Source organism: Hemitrygon akajei, chromosome 25, assembly GCF_048418815.1.
Source record: "Hemitrygon akajei chromosome 25, sHemAka1.3, whole genome shotgun sequence".
NCBI lineage: Eukaryota > Metazoa > Chordata > Chondrichthyes > Myliobatiformes > Dasyatidae > Hemitrygon > Hemitrygon akajei.
In genome coordinates, this window is record NC_133148.1 from 8,411,072 (window position 1) to 8,438,615 (window position 27,544).

The following is a 27,544-nucleotide window of genomic DNA, read 5'->3' on the forward strand; positions in this document are numbered from 1 at the left end:
TCAGTGAATAGTGATTGAACGTTGTGCATGATGGTAGATCCCATTGGAGATGGCGGAAGTTACAGGGAATTATGTGCTGAATGCAGAGACCGGTGGGATGGCAGGTGGATGGGGTGAGGGGCAGAGTGTGAAAAATGGAAGAGATGCAGGTGAGGACAGCATTGATGGTGGAAGAAGGGAGGCCCCTTTCTTTGAAGGAGGACATCTCCTTAGTTCTGGAATGAAAAGTCTCATCCTGAGAGCAGATGTGATGGAGACAGAGTAATTGGGAGAAGGGGATGGTATTTTTATTAGTAACAGGGTGGGAAGAGATATAGTCTAGGTAGCTGTGAGAATTAGTGGGTTTATAAAAGACATCAGTAGATGAGCTGTCTCCATAGACAGACAGAGAGATCAAGAAAGGGGAGGGGAGTGTCAGAAATGGACCAGATAAATTTGAGGGCAGGGTAGAAGTTGGAGGCTAAGTTGATGAAGTCGACAAGCTCAGCATGGGTGCAGGAAGCAGCATCAATGCAGTCAACGATGTAGCGTAGGAAAAGTTGGGGAGTGATACCAGAGTAGGCTTAGACCACAGCCTGTTCCAAGTAGCCAACAAAAAGGCAGGCATAGTTAGGACCCATGCCAGTGCCTGTGGCTACATAAGAAATAGAAGCAGGAGTAGGCCATCCGGCCCATTAAGCCTGCCCCAACATTCAATAAACTGTCCATAAACTCAGCTCCATCTGCCTGCCTTTCCCCATAACCCTTAATTCTCTTACTATGTAAAAATCTATCTAACTGTATCTTAAATATATTTAGTGAAGAAACCTCAACTGCTTCCCTGAGCAGAGAATTGTACAGATTCACCACTCTCTGGGAAAAATAGTTTCTCCATATCTCAGTCCTAAATCTTCTCCCCTGAATCTTGAGGCAATGTCCCCTAGTTCTAGTCTCGCCTACCAATGGAAACAACTTTCCTACTTCTATCTTTATCTATCCCTTTCAAAATTTTGTATGCTTCTATAAGATCCCCTCTCATTCTTCTGAATTCCAGAGAGTATAGTCCCAGGCGACTCAATCTCGCCTCATAGGTTAACCCCTTCATCTCTGGAATCAAACTGGTGAACCTCCTCTTCACTGCCTCCAAAGCCAGTATATCCTTGCTCATGTATATCCTACACCTTTCAGTTGAAGGAAATGGGAGGAGCCGAAGGAGAAATTATTGAGCATGAAGACCAGTTCGGCCAGATGGAGGAGAGTGGTGGTGGAGGGAAACTGGTTGGGGCTGGTGTCTAGAGAGAAATGGAGAGCTTTGAGACCTTCCTGATGGGGGAATGGAGGTGTATAGGCACTAGACATCCACAATGAAAATAAGGTAATTGGGGGTGGGGAACTTAAAATTATTGAAAAGGTCAAGAGCGTGTGAGGTGTCACAGATGTAGGTAGGAAGGGACTGAACGGGGGGAATAAAACTGAGCCAAACTATGCAGATACAAGTTCGATGGGGTAGGAACAAGCAGAAACAATGGATCTACCCGGACAAGCAGGTTTGTGCTTCTTGGATAGGAGGCAGAAACAGGAGGCACATCACCTGCCCATCACCTTCCTCTAGTGCTCCTCCCCTTTCCCTTTCTTCCATGACCTTCTGAACTCCCCCCTTCTCCAGCCCTTTATCTCTTTCACCAATTGACTTCCCAGCTCTTTACTTCACCCCCCATTTCATCTTTCACATACGACCTTGTACTTCATCCTCCTCCCCCCCCCCCCCCCCCCCCACCACCTTCCTAGCCTGACTTAGGACCATAGAACATTACAGCACAGAAACAGGCCTTTTGGCCCCTCTTGGCTGTGCTGAACCATTTTTCTGCCTGGTCCCACTGACCTGCACCTGGACCATATCCCTCCATACACCTCGCATCCATATACCTGTCCAAGTTTTTCTTAAATGTTAAAAGTGAACCCGCATTTACCACTTCACATCTCTTTTCTGCAGTATTGATGAAGGGTCAGCCTGAAACATCGACTCTTTTCCGTAGATGCTGCCTGGCCTGCTGAGTTCCTTCAGCATTTTGTGTGTGTTGCTTAGATTCACACTCTAAACTCCAGAAATAGACACACTATTCCAAACTGTCATGGAAAATTATTAGCAAGTAAAAATGAAATAATGTGGGGACTGCCTCAATACCTTATAGGTCTAAAATCCCTCCCTGGGATTCCCTGAAGCATAACTCCTCAAAAACTGAGATGAGCATCAAGATGTTATCAAAAACCTCAGGACCATGTGGCAGTAGCACACGAAATCCCAGCATAAGCACTGGAAAGACATAACACCTCTCCACCATCCCATCCTCCCAGCAACTCTAACTTCTTTTGTGATTGTCTGGGACTCACAAATTATCAGGTCAGAACAATTCATCCAAAATCTCCCAGGAAGTGATATTTTTCTCCAGTGCAAACATGGGTAGTGATGTTAAAAATTATGCTGAAGACTTCAACATAACCTGCCAAAATGAGCATCAGAGTTGACACAAAGTAATGTTGGACAAAGTAATGGGTAGCAAGGGCAGAGAGAGATCAGAGTTGAAAAAGGTTAAGAATTGAAGCAGTAAGAGAAATGCAGGACTGACAACTCCACTCTTCAATCTCATTTTGGTTACACTAGGTAATGAATGCATCATACTCATGTGGATAAACTAAATTATAATTTCTCCAGGGAGGAACATTTCAATTCCTAAACTACATTGAGGTAAATGTGCAAGGTTAGCGTTGCATGGACATGAGCTAACAGGGCTGTTTAGGGGCACATTGTGAAGCTAGGTTTAGTGGCAGTAAAGAAGGGTGGTGTACATGGACATGCAGCCAATTATGATGTTAAATAAATGAAATGGAATGCTGTTAGTAAAAGATCACAATAGGCAAGGCAGCAAGATCCTTAGCTGAAGACAAGACATTTCAGACACTTTGGTGTGGGAAGGGTAGTTGTCAGTACAGATATACTGGAATGAAGAACATGGAAGGAAAAAATAAAAGGAAAAATAGAAACTAGTATAGATTTGATGAGCATGTCAAAGATATCAATGACAGCACAACCCCAGGGACAGAACTTTAAGAGTTGAGACGTAAACAGGTAAGAACACTGGAAACAAGATGAATGTGGTTATCTGGTCAGCAAAGAAGCTGAAGATGGCAGTCAATCTAATCTGAAAGCAGAGAGGAACTGGAGTTGAACTTTGTTCAACCTATGAAAGAGTTAAGCAATGTTTTTAACTGCTAAGAACTGCTGGAAATCAAGTAAAACAGAAGACACTGCAACTTTTGGTAATGAGACAGCTTGGGATTGCCAGAATTTATATGCTACTGTTAGCAGTCTTTGATGTACACTTGTTCAAAATTATTACATAACATTAATATAACAAAATATGATGGGTGCAGGGTAACAGCAGCATCAGGAGAATACCTGAATCATCTGTTGAAAAACAACAAATAACGTCAGGCTTTCAGTCTCTACCTACGATGCCATGTTTGATTAAAAGGTTACAGTACAAATACAGTGCATTTGTATTTTTTGTTTTATGTAAGATATAAAAACATTCAGCATTGTAGTCTATTTCTGGTGCTTCAAGATCAGCAGGCACTTTAGCACTACAATTAAACATTTAACACCATGTCTTTCTTACAATTCTGCAATCAGCCTGCTGAATATTTACAATTGCCTTCAATTTTCAGTTCAGAGTGTGAGATCTTTCCTCGTTTCATGATCAGTATACTGTTAAGTGACGTTATGCTCACACCAACACTGACAAATCCACTCTTTCAATATACACTTGAGGTCTTCATTTTTCACTTTCAGCAGTGTTTTTCTATTTTCATTAACTCCTGTTCATGACATATTTGAGGTCATTTCTAAGAACTGTCTGTGGTGCAGAGACCCTGTGCATTGCCTGGGAACCTTCCCACCATCTTGTGGAATTTTCCATTTGTTACATCATGTCAGTGCTCAAACATTTTTTGGAATTCAGAAATTTTCAGATAAGGGAACTGATTACTTTAATTATTGGTAGTATTAGGGTAATTATTCAATGAAATAATAGCCAGTGTCTGTAGAGCGAAGTAAAAAACAGATGTTTTTGATTTCTCCGGAAGCTTACTGATACTTCTCAGGAATAGAACCCTTGTATAAAACTTGAGGACTGCCTATAATTGTAATCACTAGAGCCTTTAACAAAAGTTTTAAATATATTAATTGTCTTGGTCTCCACATCTCTGAAAAGGTAATGCATTCCAAATGTTTATGACCTTCAGAAAAATATTTCTTCTCATCTTTGTCTCAAATGGATTACCACTTAAACCATGCACCCTTGTTCCATAAAGGAAATGGCAACTACCTTGATCAGAGTGCTGTGCTTCAATAAGGTTAGTTCTTATTTTTCTGAACACTAACATGGGCCCAAATTGCTCAACCTTTCCAGGTAAGACACAACATCCATAACCCATTTAATGAGTTTTTGCTAAACTGCCTCCAATACAAATGTACCCCTCCTTCAATCTAGATCAAAACTGTATACAATACCCCAGGTTCAGTCTTACCAATAGGAATAGATAAAATCTCCTACATCTTCCATCCATGTTGCAATAAAGATCAAAATTCTAATTACATTATGTACTGCAGCTGCACGTTAATTTGTTTTCCATGTATAACTTCTGCAAATTACCATAAATGGATGATTAATCTTCTGAAAGTGCAATATTAGAAAGATGCACAACCAACCAAGTTAGCAATGACCAGATATATTCACTGGATCATTAAGTATGCAGATTCAGATAAAAATAAATACTGAAACAGCACACAATATCACATTTAAATTAAAGCCTGCTTGCATGTTTCCCAACATCATTCATCAGATTATAGTAGAAGAACAACCAGCTACAAAAGAATGCAGAAAATGCTACTAAAAAGCAATGAAGACAACAATCATAACCAACGTCTTCTTAAAGTTACTCTGGGGAATGCTGCAACACTGACAGAACCTTGTTCTGACCTTGTAATTCTCCATATTGAACTGATTTTAATCTTGCTTCTGTGGCCAAGTAGAGATGGAATGCAAAGCAAAGGCCAGGGACTTGCTTTACATGCCAACATCGCTGTAAGAAACCAATCAATGCACAACATTGATACCAGTTTCACACTAAAACACTCAAGCACTAGTATTACTGGCCTCATTAGTTCGTCATGCAGCACAGAAAGAGCCCTAATGCTCAGTGTTCATCAAAGACCAATCTATACTAAATCTATTTGTTAATCATAAATCTTTTATTATTAAACATTGTGAGAATGCCTTTCCCTCCAATTATTCATTGAGGCATCATGTTCCAAATCCAAACCACCCTCTGAACTATAAGCTTCTTCCTCAAATTTCCTCCGTGTCTAACCCAAACCTATATTCTTGGGCTTTAGACACCTTTGACAAGGGGGAAATTTTTCCCACTACCTACTCCTTGACTGGCATGATTGTACATACCTTCACTAGGTCCCCCCTCAGTCTTCTTCACCCCAAGTAAAATAATACCACTTATCCAGTTTGTCCTCACAATTATAACATTCCAACCTTGGCAATGTTATGGTCAATCACTTCAGCACACACTCCAGTACAAAGTGGTGACCAAAACTGTGCCAAACCAAAGTTTAATAAAGCTATATCATAACATTCCTGCTCTTGTATTCCGTGCGCCAAGTTAATGGAAGTAAGCATGTCATATACTTTCTTCACCCCTTTACTTACTGCACTGCCACTTTCAGGGACTCTTGTGCACTGAGATATTCAACATTCTTTAAGGCCCGACCCATTCATTACATTTCCTTCAAGTCATACAGCACCTTAGGACCTCCACCACCATGCCAACTCATTTGCCCATCTACATTAATCCCATCTGTCAGCATTAGGATCACAATTTTTAAAAAATATTCTTTTACAATAATTTCAGACCAATAGATGATTTAGAAGAGGATATCAGTGTTCCTTTTTGATGCATCCTATATTGAAACAGTCATGGATATTTTTAGAGTGATATATTGTGATTGTAATTTGGGGAAAAAATAACTGCATGAGGAAAGCCACTATAAACAAGTAGAAAATGCTTTAATTACTCAGTAAGGCAGCTTCTGAAGTGTGCGGAAGAGATGGTACTTCAGTTAAATGCCTTCCCTTCAAACAAATGCTGACCTGAAATATTTGTTTATTAGTGTTCAGCCAGCCATTTCCAATATTTATCTTTTAGCCAGTGCAATTGTCTCATTTATTCAGCACTAACACGCCTCCTAGCAATAGTTCAGGCACACCCTATGCTAGAAATTAACATGTAACATACAATACGGCATGTTTCTAACACAGTAAAAGGTTTCTCCTACCACCAATAAAGACACCTGTGCATAAAGACAGTCCACAGAGCTTCCACCTTTTGCAGCTCTGGAATCAAAGTACACTGCCTTGAACACCCTTGCCCACCCAATTATTACAGCAAAAGAAAAAAAAATCACAACTGCTTTAAACAGGTAAGAATAGAAACCTAAAATCACAATGCTGGAAACAGGAAATGAAAAATGAAGGATAGCACTCAGCAGGGCAGGTAGCAACTATGGAGAGAGAAAAAGAAACAATACTTTAAATCGATTATGTTGCAAAAGAACATAAAATATTAGCCCACTTTTCCAATGTTGCCTGATCTGGGGTTCTTCCAGCACTGGTTTTGTAATCACTAGAACCAGCTCTGGATTTCTGAATGCTATGAGCACACTTAAGGACCAATTAGCCTATTTAACAAACAGACACACAAAAGCTATCCAGATAAAAGAACACATGCACTGAAACTGAGAAAGAGATGCTGTACAAAAACAGACTAAAAATAACATTTCACACAAAATGCTGGAGGAACTCAGCAACTCAGACCAGGGTTAATCTGAAACACTGATTGTTTATTCATTTCCATAGATGCTGACTGACCTGTTGAGTTCCTCCAGCATTTTGCGTAGCTAAAAATAACGGTGTTCAATATCAAACACATGATAATCTCATACAAACTCCAATTTGAAATGTAGAACAGTCACTGCTGCAGGTGTGTGGTTACAAATTCATTAGCCCTCTGCCCAAAGGTACCAATTTATACTGGGATGTCTGTTGTTCATAAACCCTCTCAAGCACCTCATCCAAATGACCGTGTTCTAACTGATAGCATGGGAACTCCTTACAAGTTGCCACCATAGAGCCTCAGAAGCCAAGCTAAAAGAACTTCCCAGCATTTATAGGAACTCACACAAGTGGGAATCAATAATAGTAGTAGAAGTAGAGGGCCAATAACTAGAGTAATTGTGGGCAGCGGAGACAAATAAAGTCATATAGCAGTCACTGACAGTTGCAAAAACTGTCCCAATCTCTTAACAAGAAATCCATAGCAAAAAAATAGGCACATAGATATCAGTCAGTACAACCAAGTTTAAAAGGACATCCTGAAAGATAAGGTTTAAGAGATTTATACTTCATGATTGTGTGACTATCTATAGCTCCAACATTGTATTTAAGTTTGTTGATAACACCACTGTTGCTGGCCAAATCAAAGATAGTGATAAATTGACACTTAAGAGGGAGAACTGAATATGTGGTTGAGTAGTGCCATAGCAACAACTTCTCACTCAACATCAGCAAAGTCAAAGAGCTAATTATCAGGTGAAAGCAGACAGAGGTCATTGAGCCAGTTAAGAGAACAGAGATGGGAAGAGTCAGTAACTTTAAATTCCTTGCCATTAACATATCAGAGGATCTGTCCTGGGACCAGCACAAAAGTGTCATCACAAAAATGCATGACAGCACCTCTACTTTCTTAGATATTCGGGCAGATTCGACAAGTCATTTAAAACTTTGACAAACTTCGAGAGAAGCACAGTGGAGAGTATCCTGACTGGCTGCATCATGACCTGGCATGAAAACATTAATGCCCAGGAATGGAAAATGCTACAGCAAGTGGTGGACACAGCCCATTCAATCACAGGCAAAGCCCTTCCTATCAATGATTACATTTACATGAAGTGCTGACACAAAAAGCAGCATTAATCAACAAAGATTTCAATCTTCCAAGCCATTTCCTTTTCTCACTACTACCATCAGGCAAGAGGTACAGAAGTCTTGTGTCCAACAGCAGGTTCAGGAAGAGATATTACCCTACAACCATCAGCTTCTGAATCATCGTGGATAACTTCAGTCATCACTACGCTGAACCTACAGACTCAATTAAACTCGTGTCCTCAGTACTACTTTTTATTTGCATAGTGGTCTTCTTTTGCACATTGGTTGTCAGTCTTTTTCCTGTAAATGCATGCAAAACAATGAACCTCAATGTAACATAAGGTAACATACATATACTTTGATAATAAATTTACTTTTAACTTTAGGAGATAATGAAGGACTGGATGAATGAAAAAGATGTGAAACTACAGACAGCTGACTTTTGGATAAACTCAAGTTTGTGTAGAATAGGAAATAGTCAAGAAAAGTTCTGGAAGGATGAGGGGTTTACAGTTATCAACAGTGTGGATGATGGTTTGAATGAATAAGCCAAGGAGGACAAGGCAATGTTACAGAGGAACAGTCACAGTACTGCAGTGCCACAGAGTCTCTTTTATGAACATATTTATGTTAAAAGCTTCAGAAAATGTAATTGCAATGAAATATTTTTATGCTTTTGCTCAGAGTAAATAGAAAATTCTGGAAACAAACTGCTGTTTCAGCAACAGAAAAGCGACAATAAAAACTCAGAACAAGCACACCCTATCAAGTCAGTGAATGCAGAGTGAAGCATTAATCAGCTGCTGCCTAGCTTTCTAGTGCTTCCTCGAAGTGGCAGTTTAGCTTTGACTGTGGTTTCATTTAAATGCTAAATGTGTACCTTATTAAGTTCCTCAATTCTTCGGATTAAGAAAGGATTGCTTGATGAATTCTCAAAGTAAACGTAATCTGAAAATGAAAGAAAGATCTTTTATTATTGACAGTATACTTAAGATCTTCTGTCTCCTCTTCCAGTGTCCTTAATGCAATTTAACAGTTATCTGATTGGAGAGCTAGGAGTGGAGGGTCAGCATTAATATTATTACTGATATTATTTAACAACAATGTCACGCTCACTGAAATTTAACAGAAGTTCGTCATTACAAATTAGTCTGACAAATGTATCACCTCCATACCCAGTTATATTTCATGCTAACATTAGGCAGAGCAACACACACAAAATGCTGCAGGAACTCAGCAGCAGGTCATCCTGATGAAGGGCCTCAACCCAAAACCCTGTGAACCGTTTATTCATTTTCACAGATGCTGCCTGACCTGCTGAGTTCCTTCAGCTTTCTGTGTGTTGTTCTGCGTATCCAGCATCTGCAGAATCTTATGTTTATTAAACAGATCAAATACATTTGCAAGTTTCTAAGGACATTTCAGTAATTATGCTCCTGGATGGATGTTGATTTTATGCAGCCAAAGTTACAGTAGCCTAAAGTCCTAACTGCACAACCAGAAATTTATGGCATGGGAGGGAAATATTTGACCTATCATGTTAGTACTAGTTATAAAAGCACCATCTAACATAATCTCACTTTTGAATTCAAACACGGGAAGAAATGAAAGATGTAATATAAAATTAGAACTATTAGCCTTAAACTGACACCATTGGCACTATACAGGTACAGTGCCTTGAAAAGGTATTCAACCCCCACAACTATTTTCACATTTTACTGTCTCGTTTTCTAAATTTAAAACTATTTGAGTTAATCTACAAAACATAATGCAGTATGTCAAATAAATAGAAAAATTCCAAAACCTGTCAACAATTTACTAAAATAGTAAAATCCAAAATTTAGAGGCCAGAAAAAGTATTCATCCCCTTTGCAATTACTACGCTAACTTTCCTTAGGTGCAATATACTGTATTACCTTACCAACTCACCAAATTTGTTTGAAGTAGAAAATTAGAGGATAGCCTGTTTTCAATAAATTCAAAAGAATAAATAACCCCCAAAGTCCAAAAGTCTGGTAGATTTTCAACAGACTAAACCAAAATGAAGACTAGAGCATTCAAGACAAGCCAGACAAACAGAGAAGCAGAAATCTGGGGTAGGAAAAGATACTGACCATACCTCAACCTTAAGCATTCCATCATGAACAAGTAGAAAAAATAAGAAATCACACTGCCTAGATCAGGCCGCCCCTCTAAACTTCATCACTGGAGTAGACTAGCACTTGTAAGAGAGGCTACTGTGACATCTCTCTGAGTGAGATGCATAAGTTAGTGGGTGCAACTGAAGATGAAATTCACAGCTTCACTAACGCGTTACACAAAAAGGGTATTCCTGGTAGACTGGCAAGAAGCAGCTCTGGCTTAAAAAGAAATCACATCCTTCCCCATAATGACTTTGCAAAGCGTCAGAGAAAACTGTTCAGATGTGGAAGATGATTTGTGGTTGAATGAGACAAAAGTGGAACATTTTGGCTTCAACACTAAGCAGTGCGTGTAGTGTAAATCTAACACCGCACATCAGCGAGGTAACAGCATCCCTACTGTAAAGTATGGTGCAGGCAACATCATGTTATGGTGATATTTTTCAGCAACAGGGACTGGAAATCTGGTCAGAATTGTGGGGGGGGGGGGGGGGTGGAGAGAGAGAGAGAGAGAGAGAGAGAGAGAGAGAGAGAGAGAGTGTGTGCGTGTGTGTGTGTGTGTGTGTGTGTGTGTGTGTGTGTGTGTGTGTGTGTGTGTGTGTGTGTGTGTGTATGTGTGTATGTGTGCTTGCGCGTGCGCGTGCGCCCTTTACTCCTAGTGGAGTCGTCAGGCCACCGTCCTGAGTAGCTTTTTGCACTGATCTTTTTGGTGATTGCTCATTGTACGGCGTCTTGGTCATCTGAAACCTGGCGGAGACCATCCCTCTCTAGGTTTTTTTAAAATGAGGTCGAGTTGCTAGCTCAAAACTCAACCCAAGAACGGATGGAGAGCAAGGGAGCCGGCCAGATTCAAACTCATGACCTCTTGCCCCGAAGTCCAGCGCTGATGCCACTACACCACCAGCCAGCATGGTGGGAAGGTGAATGCTACTAAATACACAGAAATCCTGGATTAAAAACTTGCTAGCCTCTGCCAGAAAGCTTAAACTGAGGATGACATTAGTCTTTCAGGGCAACAACCCAAAGAACACTACCAGAGCAATCATGGAGTGGCTTCAAATGAAGAAAATTGATGAGCTTGAGTGGTCCAGAGCCCTGACTTCAACCCAATCGAACAACTCTGGCAAGACATCAAGATTGCTGTCCACTGCTACACCCCAATGAACCTGGCACAGCTTGAGCAATTTTGCGAGGAACAGAAATCTTGCTCCATCACATCTTGTGAACAGTCAGTATCCAAAGACTACTGACTGCAATAGCTGCAAGAGATGGTTCAACTAAGTACTGAGCAAAGGGGAATGAATACTTCTGAACTGTTTTCATTTCAGTTTTTGAATTGTTAGTTTTTCATGCTGTACCATTTTCATTGCTTCTTGGCTTTACTGTGAAAAAAGGAGCATGAGAGTCACAAATAAAACAAATTCTCGGTTAAATCATCAAAATCCCCGGTTGTAATACTCATTTATGTGAACAAAAAGTTGGGGGCTAAATACTTTTACAAGGCATTGTAGTCCCAGGTTACACAAGGATTCCATTCCTGAGAACAATCTGTAAGCTGATTTTTCTCCAAGTTTTAAAGAATGCATTTTCTATAGACACCCATATCATAATTGCTCTGTGTACATGTCCTATAATTCTTTCATTTCACAGAATAATCATCCTAGCACAACCTATAACTAAACTAATAGGTCTTTGGTAAACCAGGGAGCCCTTTAATTCAAAAGGTAAGCATTGCTTTGTGTGTGTCCGGAGAAAGTCTTCCACACAGTTCAAGCATGTACCTACTGTGCACTGCATGGGTCTAGTTATTAATATGATACAACTCAGTTAACGCTTCTGCTTATATTATATGATGGGACATTCATATAATTTTAGTAAGTCCAAGGCCCCCAGAAGTTACACTATTTAAGATTTGCTCAATTGCTGGTGTAAATTGCCAGGATTACAATTTGTAAATTGAATACTGGATTACAATATGGAAGTTTGACTTACAACATTCTTTCACTCCACCTTCTCCAATATTAACTATATTTTAAAACCTGTAAATAAAAACATGCTACTGAAAGTGAAGAGGTTGTTAGTTTATCAGAGAAATTCAATTCATTCACTGATCTCTGGAAAAGAAAATTACCCTTTAAGTTTAAGAAAAAGAAGAATCTAATACTTTAAAATCAAATAATGAAGAACCAACTGGATGTTGTAACAAGGCATGTGTAATAGTGGAGATCCTGCTACCAATACACACAGCTCATGTCGCTTTAAAAACAACAATTCCTTGGAATTAAGTATCGTTCCTTCCTAAAGCTGTTTTTCATCATGAATAGCAAGCCGTTCTTACTGAGTAAGGATACATTGTACTAATATTGCCACAATGTATCTTAATAAGCCCTTACAATTTCTAAAAAATTTAAATGCTTTCCAGGAACGGACCTCTTTCATAAATCAAAGAATGGCATGCAGTGCCACTAAGGTATTCCTTTTCTCATTTAAACCACTTTAACAAAAATTTGCAAAGTTAATCTAAGTAAACATATCCTTTTTCAATTGATCTGGTTCAGCTTTTGTACCGACAAATTCACTACACAAAGAAGTCTTATCAAATCAAATTTAATTATCACTCAAGCCATACATAGATATAGCTGAATGAGACAGTATTCCTTTGGGGCCAAGGTGCAAACCATTCAAAATAGCAAGCATGCTTCAAAATAGCAGGTAACATAATTCAAAGTAGTAAGCAAAGTCGCATATTCACTCAAAAAAAACATAAGCATAATCCAGCAACAATGTCAGCAATATGTCAATAGTATAGTCTCCCGGCAGTGTGCAGGCACACACAATCCAGCCTGTCATTCCGTGCTTGAACACAGGAGAGACCAGGCCCCAACCAAGTGTGGACAGCGCCTCAGTGTCTCTCACTTGGCCTGCAGCAGCAAGCAAGCCCAAGGCTTGAGACCGAGGCTGCAGAGCTCCCATATTGTCTGTCCCTGCACCAGTCAAGGGTGGACCAACTTACATTATCACTGTCCAGAGTCTTGCAAACGCAAGTGAAATGTCTGAGACAATCTCCCATGCAACAACTTGATTCTTCTGAGCAATATGGTCTGCAGCCAGGTCAGTTCCTTTGTACCCAAACTAGTTCCAACACTCCGACACGTCGACACCTCACTGCCAACACTAGTCCAGCTGCTCCAATCAATGAGCAGCTCACTGATGGAGTAGCCCTGCAGCACCCAAAGTTCCTGGAGCAGAACTGTTTTGCAATTGTGAAAAAAAAACAAATTTTGCAAAGAAAAATAACACCTTTCATTGGCCCCGAAAGGCAGCTGCATTCTCACACTCCGCCATTTTACCAGAATTACTTATGAGTTCAGAGGCGCACGTCTATCCGTTTCCAGGAATCCATTTCAAAAAACTGTGTCTCCCCCTTTATTCTGTAGTCACCAAATTACAAGCCCATTGGCAATGGTGCCCATCAAAACGTCACCCAGTCACTATTCTTCACACAAGATCCTAACTATTCGACTGCATGGCTCAAAAGAGATACTTTTTCTAAAACTTGTGTTTATGCAGCATTTCTTAGCATAGTAAAGACCCAATGCACTTCAGAGGTGAATTCTATTCAGAATTGTATCATTAAATCAAAAACAAGATTTATCAAAAACACAATTAGGGAGTATCCAGAGCTTGAAGGATTTCAGGACCTGCACATAGCTGACATCAGTGAATCAAATAGTAATTTTAACCTGGGTATTCCAGAACTTCGTAACATACAGGTAGTCCCCGAATTACGAGCGTCCGACTTACGGACAACTCTACTTACGAACTGAGGAAGGAAAACGCCATCCACCATTTTAAATCGTTACCCTTGACATTGTGTTGAGTGTTTAACTTTGTACTTGGCTTAAATTTTCTTTGTAAGATTCACCCTGACCCCGCCCTCCCCCCCCCCCCCCATTCCGGTTGGCTGGTGGCGCAGTGAGATCAGCGCTAGGCTCGAGAATGGAGGTTTCCGAGTTCGATCCAGTGACAGACCACTCCCGTGCCAGGTTGATGTCGAGTTCGCAACTCGACCTCGTAAAAAAAACACTGCCACCTCCAGTTTAAATTCCCACTCAGAATATTGTGGAGGATCAAATACCCAAACCCAGCACAGCCCCCACTTGTCCCATTTAGCTTGTCACAGTGCGCTAGACTTTCAAACTCAGGAAATTCAGTGCGGCAGTCCTTAGGACCCAGCAGACCTCGGGAGCTGGCACAGCTCGGGACCCGCCGCCTACAGTGTTTCTGTTTCATTGACGGAAAGCGATCGCGATTGAAAATAAAGTGGAAATAATAAAGCGTTTGGAAAGAGGTGAAACGCCATCGGTCATTGGAAAAGCGTCAGGCTACAGTCGGTCAACGATCAGAACAATTTTAAAGGATAACAGATAAAGTGAGAATAATGGAGCATGTGAAAGGCCCTGCCACGATGAAAGCTACAATTATTAGTAAGCAACGCAGTGGTTTAATTATTGGAATACATACGTTTCTTAAGTGTTTTATATGCATAGAAAGGTAAAATATATACTATATACTAAGACAAACGTTTGACTAACTGACGCTAAATAATACCGGATGTACTTGTTCCAACTTACATACAAATCCAACTTAAAGACAGACTCAGGAACGGAACTCGTACGTAACCCAGGGACTGCCTGTATATTTTACAATTTCTCAATACAAGAGTTGGCCATTTGGCCAACTGAGATTATGTTAGCTTGAGGTGAAATCCTAACAAGGCCCTTTGCCAAATTTTGACTGATGTGCCACATTAAATTCTGCCCCTCTTCTTCCATCCACCCTAGAGGCAAGTAGCTAATTCACCAGCCAAACATGTCTTTGCCACACTAGAGGCAACTAATATTTTGGAGAAACTAATTTGGTCACAGGGAAAAATGTAAGCTCCACATAGGCATCACTTGAGATCAGGATTGAAGTCAAATTACTGCAGCCACTTGACAGATACATCACCCGTATCACCACTGTAATTTTAATGTGTTGCTTTTTTTAAAATGGAGATGGGCATTGGGTAGGAAGGACTCATGTGCTTGGGAAGAATGATATGAGGATGTACTAGGGGTTCCTAGCATTGTGTTGCGTATCAAACTTTAAAAACCTATCTACCATCGTCAGTACATGACCTACTCACAGCTGTGCTGTTAGACAAAACGCTGATCACCTCTTTGCCTCCATCAATGACCTGCTCAGCTCTTCCAGTTATTTGTTCTTTTGCTCCAGATTCTGTAATCTCTTGTGTCCATTGTTTGTTTTCTATTACAACTAAATACACTTTTTCTCCTTGATCAGTTTGCAGTGACATGCACAAGAACTGAAAATACACACTCACTTTCAGTTCAGAAATAAGACTATTTCCAGCAGGACAGTACAGATCAAGTTGGAAGCTCTCAACCACAAATGAATTCAAGTTTAGCCAAAGTGACAAGTTCTCTCTCATTTGTTAGAAACACAAGTAAAGTGAGATAAGCATTCAAAGAAAGGCTGAATAACCACAATTCTTAACAACTATAACTTTCAATAGAATATAGAACATTATAGCACAGTAACAAGCATATAACCCAAGACGCTGATAATATAATGTCCATATAATTCATTTCCTGCACCTGTCTTAACAGCCTCTAGTACCTCTACTGCATTTGCCTCCACCACCACCCCAAACACTCACCAATATAAAAGAGACTGTACATCTATATGCTACTAAAACTCTCATGCTCTGTCTGTTTGGGATCTCCACTTAGAGCAAACGGTGCATTACAGCGGCACTTTTTTTGGCTAAATCGACTTAAAATGCGCTAACTTACAGAATGCAGGCAAAGTTCAGGGTTATATATTCGTATAAAATTGCTCATTTGTCAAAATCAACAGCCCCACTTTCACCCAAGAGCTGATCCACCATCATGGAAACCGGGACGCAACACCACGACGCATGTGGATGGCCAGCCTCAGCAGCGGCAGGGCAGCTCTATTTCGATTCTCTCAAAGGGTGCCCCAACGCTCACCCCATTGTCTAGTAGTCACTAACCCTGTCCCTTCTCACCTTACATGCATGTCCTTTGGTGTTAGGTATTTCAAACTTGGGAAAAAGATATTGGCTCTCCCCTCTCAATGTTATAAACTTCTAGCAGATTCCTCCCCCCCTCGCCCCCCCCCCCCCCCGAGTCTCTGCTACACCCAAGTTTGCCCGGTGGAGCAGTTATTCCAAGGCACTTCCTGAAGTAGCAATAAAATGACATCTAGCCACTTGAAAGATGTTTGGAATAATGACTGATACAAATAAGTCCTAAAAAGTCATCTGATCGACCGCTTTCAATCATGGGAAACTGAAAACATGGCTACCAGCTACAAAGTCAGGGACATAAAAGAGCACAAACTTGGCAGAGTCCGCAGATCTGAACATGGTAGAATTGGGGAAGTTACAGAAGTCGAAAGACCAAGTGTTTTTGGATGGTACTAAAATTGCATGCTGATTGATCCAAATTCTGCACTTGCCGAGACTGCGGCATCTTATCGTTCAGTACCAACAATGTCCAATTCACAGCACCAACACCGAATGCCATGATTAACAATGCCATTATTTCAGGTTATTTTGCCATCAAATCGTACATAACCATGTAACAGAAAAATATGAGTATCAGTGCATCTGCAACAGGTACACCAAGCTGCAGAGCTGCAGGTTAATGACTTTTGGCTCATACTGGAAAGTGAGGAGGTGATAGAAAGGCGCTACAAGCGGTAGTCACCCTTAAGTTGCAGGAAGCAGGTCACCTGGGTGACTGTCAGCAGAATGAAAGGAAATGGGCAGCCAGCACAGATATCCCTGTAGTTATTCCCCTCAATAATAAATATACCTCTTTAGAAAGTGTGGGGGGGGGGGGGGGGGGTGTCAGAAGAAGACTGCAGGAATGATGGGAAATTCCATTAATTAGGAGTAGACACAAGTTCTGTGGATGCGAACAGGTCCCAGAGTCAGGAACGTCTTGGATCCTCAGCATTCTAAAGGGGAAGGGTGAACAGCCAGTAGTTTGCTACAATGGCATGAGTAGGAAAGGTGAGAAGTAAGGGAGCTATGTAAAAAGCTGAAAAGTAGGACCTCCAGGATAGTAATCTCTGGATTCCTGCCTGTGCCACACACCACTGAAGGTAAGAATAGAATGAATGTGTAGCTGAGAGACTGGTGCATGAGGTACTGTTTCAGATTGCCGGATCATTAGGAACTCTTCTGGGGAAGAATAGACCACTACTAAAAGGATTGGTTACACTTGAACTCAAGAGGACCCATATCCTTGCATGCAAGTTTGCCAGAACTGTTGGGAAAGATATAAACTAATTTGGCAAGGGAATGGAAAACTGTGACTGAGGATGGGGCAGTTGGTATACAAGCAGAGTGGTGCGTCAGGATAGCAGATGATAGGGCAAAGTTGCAGTCAGTGGGATGAGTTACAGTGCAACAGGAGGACAAAATCAAAGTGGTGTCAAATGATTGAAATGATTTGAATGCACATGATATACAGAATACAGTATATGACCTTGTAGTGCAATTAGAGATTGGCAGATATGATGTTGTGGGCATCACTGAGCCGTGGCTAAAAAAAAGATGAAGATTGGGAGCTTTAACATTGTATTGAAAGGACAGGCGGGTAGGCAGAAGGGTTCTGCTGGTAAAAAATTAAATGAGATCCTTAGAAAGAGGTGACATAGGATCCGAAGATGCAGAATCCTTGTGGGTAGAGTTAAGGAACTGCAAGGGTAAAAAGACCTTGATGGGAGTTATAAACAGTGCTCAGAAGAGCAACAAGAAATTGTCCTACAAATTACGAGAGACAGAAAATGCAAGTCAAATAGGCATGATATTATGATAGTCATGGAGGATTTCAATATGCAGGTAGATCACACATTGAGTCTGTGGTGCAGAAGGCAAATTATTAGCATTCATTTCAAGAAAATTAACTAGAATATAAAAGTAAGGATGCAATGTTGAGACTTCATAAAGCACTGGTGATGGCTCTAGGTCTGTATTCACCAGAATTCAGAAGAATGAGGGGTGACTATTGAATGGTGAAAGACCTTAATAGAGTGGATGTAGAGAGGATGTTTCCTGTGGTGGGAGATTTCCAAGACTAGAAGACCCAGCCTCAGAATAGAGGTAATGAATAGAGCCTCAGAAATGGTACAGCAGACCCGACAGGCCAAATGGTCAAATTCTGTTCCTGTATCTTATGGACATTGAGAAAATTGAGTTGGTGATTTTGAATCCAAAGAGTGAGAATTTGTAGAATGCCTATGAAATGGCTTTTTAGAGCAGCTTGTGGGTGAGCCTACTAGGGTATCAGCTATTCTGTATTGGTTGTTGTGTAATGAACTGGATTTGATTAGGGAACAAGGTAAAGGAACCCTTAAGAGGCGATGATCATAATATGATAGAACTCGCCCTGCAATGTAAGAGGAAGAAGCTGAAGTCAGATGTGTCAGTACTATAGGGGAGTAAAGCCAATAAATAACAGAGTCAACAGAGAGAAGAGCTGGTTAAAATTGATTAGAAGGGGTCACTAGTGGAATGACAGCAGAACAGCAATGGCTGGAGTTTCTGAAAGCAATTCAGAAGGCAAAGGATAGATACATACAAGATAGATACAAGTAGCAGTATTCTAAAGGCAGGATGACAAACTATGGCCAACATGGGAAGTCAAAGCCAAACAGAGGGCATGTTATACAGAAAAAATTAGTGGGAAGTTAGATTGGAAAGTTTTTAAAAACCAAATGGCGGCAACTAAAAAGGTGTAAGGGGTGAAAAGATGAAATAAAGATAAGCCAGCCAATAAAATCAAACATGAAGTTTCAGAAGGCCTTTGACAAGGAGCCATACATGAGGCTACTTAGGAAGTTAGAGCCTATGGTATTTCAGGAAAAATACTTGCATGGACAGAGTGTCTGCTGATTGGCAGGAGGCAGAATGGGAATAAAGGGAGACTTTTCTGATTGCCAGTTGGTGACTAGTGGTGTTCTGCAGGGGTCGGTGTTAGGATGCTTCTTTTTAAGTTGCATGTCAATGATTTGGATGACAGAATTGTTGCTTTGTGGTCAATAGAAAGATAGGTGGAGGAGCAGGTATTGCTCAGGGAGCAGGCAGGCTGCAGAAGTACAGGTAGTCCCCGAGTTACGAACGTCTAACTTACGGACAACTCGTACTTACGAACCGAGGAAGGAGAACGCCGTCCGCCATTTTAAGTCGTTGCCATTGACACTGTTTTGGGTGTTTAACTTTGTATTTAGCTTAAATTTTTCTTAGTAAGATTCACCCCGACCCCGTCTCCCCCCCCCCCCCCCACCCCTGTTCCGGTCAGCTGGTGGCGCCGTGAGATCAGAGCCAGGCTCAAGAACGGAGGTTCCCAAGTTCGATTTAGTGACAGACCGCTCCCGTGCCGGGTTGATGTCGATCCAGTGACTCCCGTACCATCCATGCCGAGTTGATATCGAGCTCGCAACTCGACCTTGTAAAAAACACTGCCACCTCCAGTTTAATATTGTGGAGGATCAAATACCCAAACCCAGCACAGCCCCCACTTGTCCCATTTAGCCTGTCTCAGTGCGGTGGAGTTTCGGACCCGGGGAATTCAGTGCGGTGGTCCTTAGGACCCAGCGGACCTCGGGAACCGGCGCAGCTCGGGACCTGACGCCCAGAGTGTTTCTGTTCCATTGACGGGAAGCGATTGCGATTGAAGATAAGGTGGAAATAATAAAGCGTTTGGAAAGAGGTGAAACGCCATCGGTCATTGGAAAAGCGTTAGGCTACAGTCGGTCAACGATCGGAACAATTTTAAAGGATAACGGATAAAGTGAGAATAATGGAGCATGTGAAAGGCCCTGCCACGATGAAAGCTACAATTATTAGTAAGCAACGCAGTGGTTTAATTATTGGAATACATACATTTCTTAAGTGTTTTATATGCACAGAAAGGTAAAATATATACTAAGACAAACGTTTTACTAACTGACGTTAAATAATACCGGATGTACTTGTTCCGACGTACGTACAAATCTGACTTAGACAGACTCAGGAACGGAACTCGTACGTAACCCGGGGGCTGCCTGTACTTGGATTAGGAGAATGGGCAAAGAAGTGGCAGATGGAACACAGTATCAAGAATTACACAATCATGCACCTTGGTAGAAGGAATAAAAGTGCAGACTATTTTCTAAACAAAAAGCTGAGGTGCAAAGGGACTTGGGAGTCCTCGTGCAGGATTCTCTGAGTCGACAGTAAGGAAGGCACATACAATGTTAGGATTAATTTAGAAAGGAATACAATATAAAAGTGTGGATGTAATGCTGAGGTTTTATAAGGCACTGGTGAGACTACACTTGGAGTATCACGAGCAGTTTCGGACCCCCTTATCTAAGAAAGAATGTGATGATATTGGAGAGGGTTCAAAGGAGATTCAAGAAAATTATTCCAGGATTGAATGGATTATCATATGGTTCTGGTCTGTACTTGCTGGAATTTAGAAGGGGGGGGGGGGGGGAGAGAAATCTCAGAAACCTACTGAAGATTGGAAGCTCTAGATAGAGTGGATGTGAACAAGATGTTTACTATAGGGCAGGGGTGTCAACTCATTTTAGGTCACGGGCCAGATTGAGCAAAATGCAGCTTCATGCAGGCCGGATCAGTCGGACGCGTGTGAACGCAGCTTTCGTTGCCTCCATTTTTTCAGCCTGCTCTCATGTGTCTCAGTCTCTGCTATAACTACAAAGTGTTTCACTTTACAAATTCCGTTTCTTATGAAGAAGACTGCCGAATAAACACTAAAAACCCTGAAAACCTGGTACCTGAATAAACTCAGCATTAGCCATATCATATGCCATAGGCGCTTCGATTACTGGGGCCAGCTTTAATAGTAATTAGATATTATCTCGCAGGCCAAAGATAATTCCACCGCGGGCCGGAGTTTGACATATATGCTATAGGGGGAAGGGAGGGAGTATAGGACCAGAGAGCACAACTTCAGAATACAGGGACATCCATTTAGAACAGAGATGAAGAGGTTGGTGAATCTTTTGAATTTGTTGCCACAGGCGGCTGTAGAGGTCAAGTCATTGAGTGTAATTTATCAGGCAGAGGCTGATAAATTCTTGATAAGCAAGGGCGTGAAAGGTTATGGGAGAAGGCAGGAGAATGGGGTTGAGAGGGAAATGGATCAGCCATGAAGAAATGGCGAAGCAGATTCAATAGGCTGAATGGCCTAATTCTGCTCCAATGTCTTATGTTCTAAACAGACTTAATGTTATCTTAAAGATATGAGAAATCTAATTATGCAGCATATCTGTAATGTTATTTTTAAAAGAACAACGGCAATTTCACAGAAACCAGGACCTAGCTAACACTATTATGTGTTAAACGTTCAATATCCAAGTTTCCATTTCCAATTCTACTTAACAAAATGGACACATTTGTGTTGGATACAAAAGGATTCTGCAGTATAAAGCAGGAGTTAACCTCATCTCAACTGATGACCCAGCAATATTTACTGTTCAATCAATAAATCTGATAAATAGATCATCTGGTCAAACATCACAATGGAGATTGTGAACCAAACCAAGTATGAAACAGCGACTGCATCTTTCACATTGTAACAGCTACAACACTCCAAAAGAATATCATTAGCTACAAGGCGCTTTTGGATCCTTCACTAACTCTCAGAGTCAAAATTTGCACCACTAATTTTTGGATTCTGGAATGAATGATGAAGCCAATAAGACGTCGGATTCTTTCACAGATGGGGCAAGAAGAGCTCGACAGAATTGATAGCTGAGGACTTAAGAGGCAGTGAACTGCCACTTGCGTAGGGCTTCTATTTCCTAAACATGGACCAGGGATTCTACATGATATACTGTATGATCCTTCACCATGTTGAGAGTTCAAGGGCTATGGATTCCCAAGTATCGTTGAGGATGTTTGCAATGTTTCCTCTCAAGGAATCTTTGAGGCACTCCTTAATTTTTCCCTTTATCCACCTGGTACCTTCTTCAGAACCCTTGCTTTGAGATTCTGGTTATTAGATATGTGAATGATGTTGGAGCATCAATGGGGATCTTGGACTGGAAGAGGAACAAACAGTACTATTAGTGAATCCGGAGAATTTTCTGCTGACAGCCTTGGTGGTATATTTCAAGTCAACTGGAGTCTAAAGTCATCAGTACATGCATACACATGTGTAATAAAAAAATTTGCTTACAGCAGCTTCACAGTCACATGCTATTAGAGACACAACATTCAAAGTCAAAGTAAATTCTATTAAAGTACATACATATCACCATCTACAACTCTGAGATTAATTTTCTTGTGCTCATACTCAATAAATCTATAGAATAATAACCATAACGGAATCAATGAAAGATTGCCCAACTCAAAGGTTCAACCAGAGTGCTGAAGACAACAAAGTTCAAAGTAAAAATTATCAGAGTACACACGTCACCACATACAACCCTAAGATTCTTTTTCCTGTGGGCATACTCAACCAATCTATAGAATGTAAACAGGATCATGAACAACAAATTGTAAATGCAAATATAAATAGCAATAAATAACGAGGGCATGAAATAACAAGATAGAGTGCTTAACATGAGGCCATTGGTTGTGGACACAGACACACAGCTAACCTTTTCAATTTGTCTTGCTCTTGCCTTCCCTTTTCTTCTTTTAGTTTCTTGTATCTTTGAATTTGCTAAATTCTCAAGTCATTAGGTCTTGTTTATCCTCTTCTCTTTTTCTTTTCTTCTTTCTAGGATGTGCATCTTGATCTTGGGAAGGTGCATTTAGTTCACTGGAATATTCTTTTATTAATCCCTCTATTGCTCCGTTTATGACCTGATCTCCCCTCTTGGTTTCCTCATCCACAATGAATCTTCCATTGTCTCCTTTCTTTTTGACCTTCCATTGATTCAGCTGGGTTTTGGTTTCTGCATCTACTTTCACAAGCAGCTTTTTGTCTCCCACTTGAAGTTAATGCAATAACCTTACTGCACAGACAGTTCAGTTTCGACTCACAAAAACTAAATTCCTGTAACTTTCCTGAAGCTCCTGGAACTCTCCCAGTTTAAAACCAAACTATATCTCGCAAGTAACTGCCTGATTAACATAGAAAAAGCTTTCTCAGATAATGTTGCCAACAAAAACTGTTGTAGTTGGACCACTACATTTGTCACTTTCACAATTCCTCTCAGCAGCATGGTCCTTCCTTGGTCCAACCAGAAGCACAGAGGTTGACACTAATACCTGTTTGCCCTGTGTTGGGGTAACTGTTCATGGTATACAGAGACAGTTGTGGCATCAATCAGTACCTTCCTTAATTCGCTTTCAGTTGACTCTTGCAGGAGATATAGCAACTGGTAGATGGATTTCCAATCAAGTTGTAGTTGGCTCAGCCAATCACAGCCTCACAAGGCTGGCCCTTCTAATTTTACCAATGTGGTTTGCTCGTTGAATTTCACTGTTATGAATGTCATTCCCACAGGAGTTATCCTTTTTCTGGTACAAGTTCTTAGCTGGATATCTGCAGGCTTCAGTTCAGTATCTTTGAAATTTCATTCAAATTAATTTTGTGGAATGACTGAAAAAGCTGAGCCAGTGTACAATTTCATTTAAATTGATTTGCCGTTCACTACTGATGAAAGCCAGGTGGCTTGTCCCAATGAAGAGCGTCAGCTCAAAACATCGACTGTACTCTTTTCCACTCTTGCTGCCCGGTCTGCTGAGTTCCTCCTGCTAGCATTGTGTGTTGCTTAGATTTCCAACATCTGCAGATTCTTGCTTGTCTACTAGTAGTTTTCACATTTTCAGTCTCAAGGCTACCCAGTCCTGTGTCACCCTCATTATCAGATTTTTCATCATCATGCAGATTAGTGCTCTTTTTGAAACTGCAACTACACCTTTCTAATCTTTATCTCTTTCCTGTGCAGTCCATTTATTTTTGTCTGCCTGACATGCTCTTTGCACGCATCCTCCTCTGCTGCATATTCTGTAAGTTTTGCCTTTAAATCTTCATTGGTCTGGCATATGTGAGACCATGCCACAACAGTAACAAATTTGTTTGGCCAGGCCAGTTTCTGTTTAGACATTGCAAATTTGTTCACAATCACTGTCATTTCATTCCTGACTGCAACTCAATTGCATCTCAATTACACTGATACTATTTCAACTGCACTTTTAAATTTAAGTTGTGCTTCAGTTAGGAGCCATTTTTAAATGTTTTGTTGTAAGATTACACAAACTAAATGATCTGTCAGTGCATCAGTAAGCACATTACCAAACTGACAATGCTCAGACACTGCAATTCACCCATATATGCTGAAATGCACTTGCCTCACTTTTTTCTGCTTATGAAATCAGCATTCTGTAATCAGTTCTGGGAGTTCATACATTACTATCATATCAGCAAAGCTCATTTCAGCTGGTTTGGTTGAAGCAGTTAAACTTTAAGAAAATTGTATGCCTTTCCACCTATAACACTCAGTAACACCGGCACTCACCTCTCACTGGATAATTCATTTACTTTCATATACTGTTCAATCCGTTCAGTATACAAAATCCAATTATCTCTTGTGCAGTTGAACACAATCTTTACGATGTAGCCAGCAATTTCTGCTTTTCCTTTAAATTGATAGTTTCTGTTCATTCCCCAAGAAACAGGTGCTTGACCTTTTCCCACTGCACTTCAACAGGCAGATGGCCATCTTGGGTTCATTTAAAACTTACTCTTTGCCACCGTTTAGTGTTGTAACTCCAAAACATAAAACCAATTGAAAGGAAAACATGGACTGGGAACACAAGTTTAACCTCACTGTTACTTTAAAAAAGGCGCACACGTCTGATATGGTGGTGTGATGGCGTATGCCATTTACAGACCTTTACACATGACCCGCAATGCATTATGTAAACAATAAAGAATACTTAAGAAATATATTTACAATATTACTCGAATATTAAATCCACGACAGCTCTGGCTTGCATATCACATAGATAGCCATATCCATGGTCAACCCTGACCAACAGACACCCTCATGTCAAAACTATGTACCTCAGAATCAAAGTCAACACAGCAATGAACAAGGCCCTTCAGCCAATGTATCCATGCCAGTTATCAAAGACTAATCTCCTTTCTTTTTTTCAGTCCAGAGACTTCCCAGCCATTGCATTTCAAATGCTCATCCAACTACTTATTAACTACTGTGGCAACGTATTCTAGATTTCAACCACACTGGACTAAAAACAAAATTCTTCCTCCAATTCTCTCAAAACCTCCTACCCCTTCCTTTAAATACAAATCTTTTGGAAAGGAAACTTTATTTTAAACTGTCCAACCTACTTACGCCACAATTTTGGATATCTCAATCAGATCCTCTCTAGGCCTCCTCTGCTTTAAGGAAAGCAAACTCAGCCCATCTAGTCTGCCTGCCTAGATAAACCTAATATGCAGCAGGACTTCCTTATTTCTGTACTCCAACTATCTTGCAATCCTCCAATCTACTTTTGTATTTCCTGTTAAGTTTCTGCATTTCCTAAACCAGATCTGGATCTTTTTGTACATGAAGATCAAGAATGCAATGTTGGCAATATAAAGTCAACAAATTCTGAAAATACATCAAGCCACATCTGAGGAAACAAAGTTTAAATTTCAGGTCAAAGACCCTCATGCCGATGTGCTTTCTTCTTTTCTACTTTTATCTTTTGCAGATGTTTTACTATCCTTTTAGGTAAAATGAAACACCTCATATCATCCCACATTCTAATCCCTTTACCACAGTAGTGCCTACTCATAATCCACTTCCTTCTCTGCAGGCCCTTTGCCCTCCCCTCAATTTTATCAAAGTTAGACAAATTATGCACTCTTTGCACTAACATCATTAATAAAAACCATACACAGTCTAGATCCCAATGTTCCATATTATGATTCAGCCACACTAAAATGGAACATTTTATTACTGCTCTTTTTATCCCTGCTCTGTGCCTTCACCAATTCTCTACAAGTGCTAATATTAATTATTAATATAAATTAATCCCATTCACTTCAGCATTTACTCTTTGGAGAGAACACAACAGGTCAGGTTCATTCTTTAACACTCATCTTTTTTTTCTTGACAAAAAAATGAAAAGGATGTACCTCCTACAGCCATTTCTTTAACTCCTTCCAACCTGACTGCAACTGTTGAAGTCCCCAGACTGCTTAAGTTCAAATAAAGCTCAAATCCTCATGCTTGTTGTCACTAACTTTTATTTCACCACGAAAACTAGAGTCCAACTTGCACAGCACGAGGAAATGAATTCCTCAGTTCTCTAAAAAGCATTTTAACACTCACAAGATAGGCTCGTTACAGCACATCAGATTCTTAAAAGGTTATGTGGCCAGGTCAGTGATCAGGAGGTGTTCATTAACAACCCAATGGCAACAACAGTTCTTATACATAAAACCAAAGATCCTTTCAAACCACTATTTTGTTAGACGTCTCTGCCAGGATCTCAGAGGCAGCATCACAAGCTGTTGAAAGAGAAACATATTTCCCAATTGTTCCAAATATTAACTAAGTGCTACAAATATATTTCCAGAAAAAGAGAGCACCAATGGATCATTACGGTATTGACAGCATTGCTCTTCCATGGATACAATGCAGGATAGCTTGTCCCAAAGAAGTTGTTCTCATATGGCAGAGGTAGGCAACCATGGCTGACAAGAGAAGTTAAAGGAGGCAAATGGAATGCTGGCATTTATTTCAAGGGGAATAGGATATAAAAGCAAGGAGATAATACTGAGGTTTAAGACAGTAGTCAGGCCTCATATTTAGCAGATATACTTTGAAGGAAGTATTATGTTTATCGCTAACCAGCTACCATAATGCCACGAGCCTTCACTACACTGCATAGTAAAAGAATATTGCATGTGTGTATTACATACATCGATCATGAGAAATACCAATAGTATATTCAGGTGCATGACAATTCTGTATTGACTAATACATATTTTGCTTAACTTTCTGCAGTTTCATAAGCTTTGCCTCATTAAAAACCCTAAAGAAAGCTTGCGGCTCAGGTGATTTAAGAATGTGTAATTCCTTGCCTAGCTTTGTACACTTGCACTGCAAGGACAGTACAGCGATAAGATAACTCATCTTCAAAGGCATCACTCGCTGACTAGACATGTGTCTGAACACCTTGAACTGCAATGTCAGCTTCCATTCTGAGCAATGTCAATTGCCATGCCCAGGAAGTCAGATCAGAATGTGGCACAGTGATCACGTCTTTGTGACACTCAAGCAAAACCACAA

The 27,544-nt window shown here is 40.5% G+C and overlaps 1 protein-coding gene across 5 annotated transcripts in view; it reads right to left on the reverse strand.

Moving 5' to 3' along the window:
• The window catches only part of LOC140716364 (metastasis-associated protein MTA1-like), a 172,590-nt gene that overhangs the window by 128,922 nt on the left and 16,124 nt on the right, over positions 1–27,544 (reverse strand). For all 5 annotated transcript variants that reach the window (XM_073029028.1, XM_073029029.1, XM_073029027.1 and 2 more), the window contains exon 2: positions 8,914–8,981. In XM_073029028.1, coding sequence (XP_072885129.1) covers positions 8,914–8,981 — 68 coding nt within the window. The remainder of the gene's footprint in view (positions 1–8,913; positions 8,982–27,544) is intronic.